The sequence below is a fragment of the Procambarus clarkii genome, chromosome 33, assembly GCF_040958095.1.
Source record: "Procambarus clarkii isolate CNS0578487 chromosome 33, FALCON_Pclarkii_2.0, whole genome shotgun sequence".
Lineage (NCBI taxonomy): Eukaryota > Metazoa > Arthropoda > Malacostraca > Decapoda > Cambaridae > Procambarus > Procambarus clarkii.
Genome location: NC_091182.1, coordinates 40,562,240 through 40,571,728, shown reverse-complemented (window position 1 = coordinate 40,571,728; position 9,489 = coordinate 40,562,240). Strand labels below are relative to the sequence as shown.

The 9,489-nt window shown below is 47.0% G+C and overlaps 1 protein-coding gene across 1 annotated transcript in view; it reads left to right on the top strand.

The window, feature by feature from the left end:
• The window catches only part of LOC138370828 (streptococcal hemagglutinin-like), a 10,919-nt gene extending 3,859 nt beyond the window's left edge, over window positions 1-7,060 (top strand). Inside the window, exons 2-3 of the mRNA XM_069335432.1 lie at window positions 3,852-4,006; window positions 5,737-7,060. Of these exons, the coding sequence (XP_069191533.1) occupies window positions 3,852-4,006; window positions 5,737-7,060 (1,479 nt within the window). The remainder of the gene's footprint in view (window positions 1-3,851; window positions 4,007-5,736) is intronic.
• The last annotated feature ends 2,429 nt before the right edge of the window (window positions 7,061-9,489 follow it).

Sequence of the window (9,489 nt, the reverse complement as noted above, 5' to 3'; positions counted from 1 at the left end):
ACAGACAGACAGATAGATTTCATCAAGGAGAACTGATATAGAGAAAAAATAAGTCAGCTGGTCTCAGTAACTCAGGTTGTGTGGAACCAGCACAGAGTACATGTGCCCCTCCAGAACAGGTGCATCAGCACCTAGAGTGCGTGTGGCAGACCTAGACTGAGTGCTCCAACTCCTAATATGAGTACGAGAACTCTTGAGTGTGTTAGAGCCAGGAGCCAAGTGTATGCTGGCTCCTCACACCACCTACTGTGAGTGTGTCGCCACTCGAGTGAATAGTACAGTTCTGAGTGCGTGTATATGCTACCCTCCTTAACCTTTGAGGCTGACACACTCACACTCAAGGGCCGAGTGTGACCTTGGAATTCCCGAGTGTCGGGACCCGTGATTTCTTTGACACAGGTGCACCGCTGGCGCCGGTAGCCGTATGGGCAGAACGCTGGACACGTAATCCTGTGGCCCGGGTTCGATTCCCGGCGCCGGCGAGAAACTAAATGGGCAGAGTTTCTTTCACCCTGATGCTCCGGTTACCTAGCAGTAAATAGGTACCTGGAAATTAGACGGCTGTTACGGGCTGCTTCCTGTGTGTGTGTGTGTGTGTGTGTGTATGTGTGTGTGTGTGTGTACTCACCTAGTTGTACTCACCTAGTTGTGTCTGCAGGATCGAGCATTGACTCTTGGATCCCGCCTTTCGAGCATCGGTTGTTTACAGCAATGACTCCTGTCCCATTTCCCTATCATACCTGGTTTTAAAATTATGAATAGTATTTGCTTCCATAACCTGTTCCTGAAGTGCATTCCATTTCCCCACTACTCTCACGCTAAAAGAAAACTTCCTAACATCTCTGTGACTCATCTGAGTTTCAAGCTTCCATCCATGTCCTCTCGTTCGGTTACTATTCCGTGTGAACATTTCGTCTATGTCCACTCTGTCAATCCCTCTGAGTATCTTATACGTTCCTATCATGTCCCCCTCTCCCTTCTTCTTTCTAGTGTCGTAAGGCACAGTTCCCTCAGGCGCTCCTCATACCCCATCCCTCGTAGCTCTGGGACGAGTCTCGTTGCAAACCTCTGAGCCTTTTGTTTCATTATATGCTTCTTCAGATGGGGACTCCATGATGAGGCGGCATACTCTAAGACTGGCCTCACGTAGGAAGTGTAAAGCGCCCTAAGTAAGCGTCCTTACTTAGGTTTCTGAATGATGTTCTAACTTTTGCCAGTGTAGAGTACGCTGCTGTCGTTATCCTATTAATATGTGCCTCAGGAGATAGATTAGGTGTTACGTCCACCCCCAGGTCTCTTTCACGCGTCGTTACAGGTAGGCTGTTCCCCTTCATTGTGTACTGTCCCTTTGGTCTCCTATCTCCTAGTCCCATTTCCATAACTTTACATTTGCTCGTGTTGAATTCTAGTAGCCATTTCTCTGACCATCTCTGCAATCTGTTCAGGTCCTCTTGGAGGATCCTGCAATCCTCATCTGTCACAACTCTTCTCATCAACTTTGCATCATCCGCAAACATCGACATGTAGGACTCTACGCCTGTAAACATGTCGTTAACATATACAAGAAATAGAATTGGTCCCAGCACCGATCCTTGTGGTACTCCACTTGTTACTGTTCGCCAGTCCGACTTCTCGCCCCTTACCGTAACTCTTTGGCTCCTTCCTGTTAGGTAGTTCCTTATCCATGCTAGGACCTTTCCCCCACCCCCGCCTGCCTCTCGAGCTTGAACAGCAGTCTCATGTGCGGTACTGTATCAAAGGCTTTTTGGCAGTCCAGAAAAATGCAGTCTGCCCAACCATCTCTGTCCTGTCTTATCCTCGTTATTTTATCATAGAATTCCAGAAGGTTTGTTAGGCATGATTTCCCTGTCCAGAACCCATGTTGATGTTTGTTCACAAACCTAATGTTATCCAGGTGTGCAACCAGTCGTAGCCTAATTATTCTTTCCAGTATTTTACAGGGGATGCTTGTCAGTGATACAGGTCTATAGTTAAGTGCCTCCTCCCTATCACCTTTCTTGAAGATCGGCACATTTGCCTTCTTCCAGCAACTGGGCAATTCTCCTGACATAAGTGACTCATTAAAGATCATTGCCAGAGGCACGCTGAGGGCCTGTGCTGCTTCTTTTAGTATCAACGGTGATACTTTGTCTGGTCCAACTGCTTTAGTTGCATCTAGAGTTGTCAACTGTTTCATTACCTCCTCTGCTGTCACCTCTATATCTGATAGTCTTTCATCTAGGGTAACCCCTTCCAACAATGGGAGCTGCTCAGGCTCGGTAGTGAACACTCCATGGAAACTGGCATTCAGTGCCTCGCAGATTTCCTTGTCACTTTCAGTATATGCCCCCTCTGTCTTCCTTAGTCTTGTCACTTGGTCGTTCACCGACATTTTTCTTCTTATATGACTGTGTAGTAACTTAGGTTGTTTTTTCGCTTTGATTGCAATATCGTTCTCATAGTCCCTTTCCGATGTTCGTCTTATGTTAATGTAATCGTTGTGTGTGTGTGTGTGTGTGTGTATGTGTGTGTGTGTGTGTGTGTGTGTGTGTGTGTGTGTGTGTGTGTGTGTGTGTGTGTGTGTGTGTGTGTGTGTGTGTGTGTGTGTGTGTGAAAAAATTAGTTAGTAGTAGTTAGTAACAGTTGAAAGGCGGGCCGAAAGAGCGGAGCTCAACCCCTGCAAGCACAACTAGGTGAATACAACTAGGTGAATACAACTAGGTAAATACAACTAGGTGAATACAACTAGGTGAATACAACTAGGTGAATACAACTAGGTGAATACAACTAGGTGAATACAACTAGGTGAATACAACTAGGTGAATACAACTAGGGGAATACAACTAGGTGAATACAACTAGGGGAATACAACTAGGTGAATACAACTAGGTGAATACAACTAGGGGAATACAACTAGGGGAATACAACTAGGTGAATACAACTAGGTGAATACAACTAGGTGAATACAACTAGGTGAATACAACTACGTGAATACAACTACGTGAATACAATTCATTCACGATGAAAATTTCACTCAATGTATGAAAACAAATCCATGTAGTATGAAGGAAAACGTTTTACACATAACAACATGAAACAGATGAACTGCCCATATAATAACTATCATCGAAGCTTCAGCTTTGATCACTCCCAAAGCTAAAGATGATCAATGGGAATAACTGCACCACCATTTTACGCTGCGTGATTAGCACGCCATGAGATTAATTATTCAATTTACAATTTAACAATCAATGTACAATTTAACAATCGGGTCATGAATTACCCTCGACCCTTATATTGGGCAGCAAGTCCGGGCTTCAGTCGGAGTGGGTTTTATAAGTCCATTAAAGGCCCAAGCTGACCATAAGCTTTATACACAAACATTTTGGACTTGATCCTGCCATCTGTCGGCAGTCTTCAACACTAGAGAACATAAACATAGGAAGGGGCTATGTTCAAGTATTAAGAGGTGGAGAAGGAGAGAGGGGGGGGGAGGGGTAAGAGAGAGGGGAGAGAGGGTCATAAGGAGCAGAGAGTAAGGGGAAGAGACGGCCAGAGGGGAAGTAAAGCAGAGATGGAGAAAGGGAAAATGGGAGAGAGGAAAAAGTTGAGAGAGAAAGATTGGAGAAGAGACAGACAGAAAGGAACAGGAGCTGAGCATCCAAGATCAAGAAACACAGCCTTTCCAGATTAAATCTCACCGCAACACATTCCCCAATCCGTAAAAAAACGCGACTGTTTTTCCCTAACCAGAAGCGGACGAACCCAACCAACCCTCCTAACCATTCGAGGCCCAAGCTCGGAAGAAAACAATAATATTACACCGCTTCAAATTTTTGCTAATACTTCAGATTTTTTTAACAGAAAAACGCGATATATGCAAGGTGAGACAGCGGCTGGTCGCTAGGTCCTGCTCCACCTCAACAGGTGGTCCAGTAACACCTAACACCACTCTGAAATTGGGGCGAAATTGTGAGAAACGGGAAAAAGAAACTGGAGAGGAATTGTGAGAATCAGGAAATACCAAATATAATCCTGTGTACTCACAGGATTACTGTGTACTGTGACCTGTTACACGGGAGTACAGCGTACTGTGACCTGTTACACAGGAGTACTGTGTACTGTGACCTGTTACACGGGAGTACAGCGTACTGTGACCTGGTACACGGGAGTACTGTGTACTAACCTGGTACCCAGGACTGGTCGGCGCGCTGTGTATAGTGCGTCGTCTAAGGTATTAATCATACAGAACACAGCCTAGGTATACTCCAAATTCCCTACCTACACGGCAGAAGAAATAATCATACAGAGCGAGGAGTCTTGACTATACAATGGGAGTCATAATCATACAGTGAGATTTATAGTCATACAATAGATGTTCAAAGTATATACAAACACCATAAAAGCACCGCGTGTATGCACATACACCATACGAGTACCGTGTATATGAACATACACCGAAGTGCCTAAAGTTTTTTGTCATATTTAATGTTCTCACCCTCAAAAAATCATTTCACTATTAGTAGGAACAATGCTGGCGAAACCTAGATGAAACAGAATAATATTTAGTGGTTGCTGAATAGCATCACATTTTCTCTCAGTTTATGTATGTTATTGCCATAGTCATCCTTAAAACATCACCTTGAACCATAGAAAATGGGACATTTGGTTCTTTCGCAAACCGTCAATCAAAATACCATTTTGATTTTGACAATTGTCATGTAATGTCACGGTGAACCCTCAATAGATTCTTCTATATCAGCGTAGTTTATTATGGCATGAATCACCAAAAACCTTCATGCCAAAGTGGCACCCCAGGAAAGGCCTAAAGCACCTGTGTACCTGTGCATGCGGTGTACCTGTATATGTGGTGTACTTGTGCATGTGGTGTACCTGTGTATGTGGTGTACTTGTGCATGTGGTGTAATTGTGTATGTGGTGTACCTGTGCATGTGGTGTACCTGTGCATGTGGTTGACCTATGCACCTGCGTACCTGTGCATGTGGTGGACCTATGCACCTCTGTACCTGTGCATTTGGTGTACCTGTGCACCTGAACTCACCAAATTGTGCTTGCGGGGGTTGAGCTCGGGCTCAGCACCTGTGCATCTGGTGTACCTGTCCACCTGTGTACCTGTAAGAGTGAGTACTGGTAATTATTTGTGTACACATTGAGTCCCATTTTGTGGTGCTTCATTGCACAGCCAGCATGGCTGGTGGCGGGTCTTGACTCTGGTTGGTGAGCCCAGACAGAGACGCCACTCAGAGTGCCAGTCAGGACCGAGTATACATGTTTGTGAATGTTATTCCAACATAGGTCAGTCTACGTGGTATACTGTGCATGCAAGTTAATGTCTCGAGCATCAATGTTGAGCTCCAAAGCTCATACGACAAGAGCTCCTTAAGCACACGGCAGTGGTGCTAGGCAGTCGTTATAGCTGAGGTGGTCATTGTACCAGTGTTAAGGTTGGGTTACGACACCCGAGGTCAGTCAGCAAGTGACAGTACTCTGCTGTGATTTGCCTTCGACCTCTCGTAAAGTAGAACATAATCCCATTTCCATTTGTAAATATATTTTCGTTTTATGTTTAATAAATATGTTAAACACCTGGTGTTCTCAGGTGTTCTCCCTCGATAGTGTAAACAATATAGGTGCTGAGTCGGTCCCATAAAAGGATCCACCACCTTTATTACCCAAATGAAAATAAATTTGATGAACCGATTACTGTTTGACCAGACCACAAGTGAAGGAGTTTTGCAATCCCCTGAGAGCCAGTGCTGTAGCCAGTGCTGTAGCCAGTGCTGTAGCCAGTGCTGTACCCAGTGCTGAAGCCAGTGCTGTACCCAGTGCTGTAGCCAGTGCTGAAGCCAGTGCTGTAGCCAGTGCTGTAGCCAGTGCTGTACCCAGTGCTGTACCCAGTGCTGTACCCAGTGCTGTAGCCAGTGCTGTAGCCAGTGCTGTAGCCAGTGCTGTAGCCAGTGCTGTAGCCAGTGCTGTACCCAGTGCTGTACCCAGTGCTGTAGCCAGTGCTGTAGCCAGTGCTGAAGCCAGTGCTGTAGCCAGTGCTGTAGCCAGTGCTGTAGCCAGTGCTGTAGCCAGTGCTGTACCCAGTGCTGTACCCAGTGCTGTAGCCAGTGCTGTAGCCAGTGCTGTAGCCAGTGCTGTAGCCAGTGCTGAAGCCAGTGCTGTAGCCAGTGCTGTAGCCAGTGCTGTAGCCAGTGCTGTAGCCAGTGCTGAAGCCAGTGCTGAAGCCAGTGCTGCAGCCAGTGCTGTAGCCAGTGCTGAAGCCAGTGCTGTAGCCAGTGCTGTAGCCAGTGCTGTACCCAGTGCTGAAGCCAGTGCTGTACCCAGTGCTGTACCCAGTGCTGTACCCAGTGCTGTAGCCAGTGCTGTAGCCAGTGCTGTAGCCAGTGCTGTAGCCAGTGCTGTAGCCAGTGCTGTACCCAGTGCTGTACCCAGTGCTGTACCCAGTGCTGTAGCCAGTGCTGTAGCCAGTGCTGAAGCCAGTGCTGTAGCCAGTGCTGTAGCCAGTGCTGTAGCCAGTGCTGTAGCCAGTGCTGTACCCAGTGCTGTACCCAGTGCTGTAGCCAGTGCTGTAGCCAGTGCTGTAGCCAGTGCTGTAGCCAGTGCTGAAGCCAGTGCTGTAGCCAGTGCTGTAGCCAGTGCTGTAGCCAGTGCTGTAGCCAGTGCTGAAGCCAGTGCTGAAGCCAGTGCTGCAGCCAGTGCTGTAGCCAGTGCTGAAGCCAGTGCTGTAGCCAGTGCTGTAGCCAGTGCTGTACCCAGTGCTGAAGCCAGTGCTGAAGCCAGTGCTGAAGCCAGTGCTGTAGCCAGTGCTGTACCCAGTGCTGAAGCCAGTGCTGTAGCCAGTGCTGTAGCCAGTGCTGTAGCCAGTGCTGTAGCCAGTGCTGTAGCCAGTGCTGAAGCCAGTGCTGTACCCAGTGCTGAAGCCAGTGCTGTAGCCAGTGCTGTAGCCAGTGCTGTAGCCAGTGCTGAAGCCAGGGAGGGATTACCAATTGAAGACTTGTTCTACGTCCAGGATGTGCACAGATCTCCACTGTAGAGATCTGTGTGTGATGCTGGCCAGACCACACACTAGAAGGTGAAGGGTCGACGACGTTCCGGTCTGTCCTGGACCATTCTCAAGTCGATTGTGCTTGACTACTTCAGCCACGTTATTGTGACTCATCGCCTGCAACCGATTACTGTGTTTTCTCTGGATCACCAGGAGGGGATCAGATACGACCTTGAGCTGACCAGAGCTCCTCAGGATCTGGTGTCGTTGGCTTGAGGCATTTTACGTTATTGATAACAAGTGTTAGAGGCTTGTAAGTCAGCCCTAGCCCAGGTGGGCACCGTAGGACTACATCCTTCAAGTAAAGTCAAACATTCCTTATTTACTTTTTCACTTATTTACTTATTTATCATAATTACTTTTACAATTATAAATGGAGTTTGCTTCATCAATTTGCTCCTTTAGTTCATTCCATTTGTTCACTACTTTTACGCTAAAAGAAAACATTCTAATATCTCTGTGATTCAGCTGAGTCTCAAGCCTCCATCCATGTCCTTTTGGTCTACTGGTATACATTGTGAACATTTCCTCTTCTTCCACTTTGTCAATCCCGCTAAGTATTTTATAGGCCTCTATCAAGTCTCACCTCTCTTTCTCCTCTTTTCTAGTGTCGTCATATTTAGTTCTTTCAGTCTCTCTTCACACCCCATTGTCACCAATTGTGGGACGAGCCACGTTGCAAACTTCTGAAACTTTTCGAGTTTGCTTATGTGTTTCTTTGGATGGGGCCTCCATGATGGGGCGTCACACTCTAAAACTAGTTTCCTCCTAGGCGGTGTACCTCCTAGGCGGTGCACCTCCTAGGCGGTGTACCTCCTAGGCGGTGCACCTCCTAGGCGGTGTACCTCCTAGGCGGTGCACCTCCTAGGCGGTGTACCTCCTAGGTGGAGTACCTTCTAGGCGGAGTACCTCCTAGGCTCTGTTTATAAGAGCCTCAGGAGTTAGGGTTGACGTAACGTCCACTCCAAGACCTTTTTCTCCAGCCGTTATAGGGAGGTATAATTCCCCTTCATCTGTCCCTTCAGTCACCATTTCCAATTTCCATCACCAGACTGTAATGAGTGATTATGAGGCGGTGAGGGTCTGGTCTAATAAAGAATGGGTGAGAGATAAAGAGGGGCTGTGAGGCAGAGCTGACCTGAGATGCTGAGATGGACCATGAGAGGGAGACTAGCTGAGAGACAGAGAGGAGCTGAGAGACAGCCAGGGATCTCAATCCCAGGCTGCCTCTCAGCCAGCTTGCGGGGGTTGAGCTCTGGCTCTTTGGTCCCGCCTCTCAACCGTCAATCAACTGTTGTACAGATTCCTGAACCTACTGAGCTCTATCATATATATATTCGAAACTGTGTATGGAGTCAGCCTCCACCACATCACTTCCTAGTGCATTCCATTTATTAACTACTCTGTCACTGAAAAAGTTCTTTCTAATGTCTTGTTGCTCATTTGGGTACTCAGCTTCCACCTGTGTCCCCTTGTGCGTGTGCCACCCGTGTTAAATAATCCATCCTTGTCTACCCGGTCAATTCCCTTAATAATTTTGTATATGGTGATCAAGTCTGCCCGAACTCTTCTGTCTTCCAGTGACGTGAGGTGCAGTCCCTCACCCTTCCTCATAACTCATGCCTCTTCGTTCTGAGACTAGCCTAGTGGCATACCTCTGAACTTTTTTCTAGCTTTGTCTTCTGTTTGACAAGGTACGGGCTCCATGCTGGGGCCGCATACTTCAGGATTGGCCTTACATATGTGGTATATGTTGTATACGTGGTGTGTGTACTCACCTAGTTGTGTTTGCGGGGGTTGAGCTCTGGCTCTTTGGTCCCGCCTCTCAACCGTCAATCAACAGGTGTACAGATTCCTGAGCCTATTGGGCTCTATCATATCTACACTTGAAACTGTGTATGGAGTCAGCCTCCACCACATCACTTCCTAATGCATTCCATTTGTCAACCACTCTGACATTAAAAAAGTTCTTTCTAATATCTCTGTGGCTCATTTGGGCACTCAGTTTCCACCTGTGTCCCCTTGTGCGTGTTCCCCTTGTGTTAAATAGCCTGTCTTTATCTACCCTATCAATTCCCTTCAGAATCTTGAATGTGGTGATCATGTCCCCCCTAACTCTTCTGTCTTCCAGTGAAGTGAGGTTTAATTCCCGTTGTCTCTCCTCGTAGCTCATACCTCTCAGCTCGGGTGGCAAACCTTTGAACCTTTTCCAGTTTAGTCTTATCCTTGACTAGATATGGACTACATGCTGGGGCTGCATACTCCAGGATTGGCCTGACATATGTGGTATACAAAGTTCTGAATGATTCTTTACACAAGTTTCTGAATGCCGTTCGTATGTTGGCCAGCCTGGCATATGCCGCTGATATTATCCGCTTGATATGTGCTGCAGGAGACAGGTCTGGCGTGATATCAAC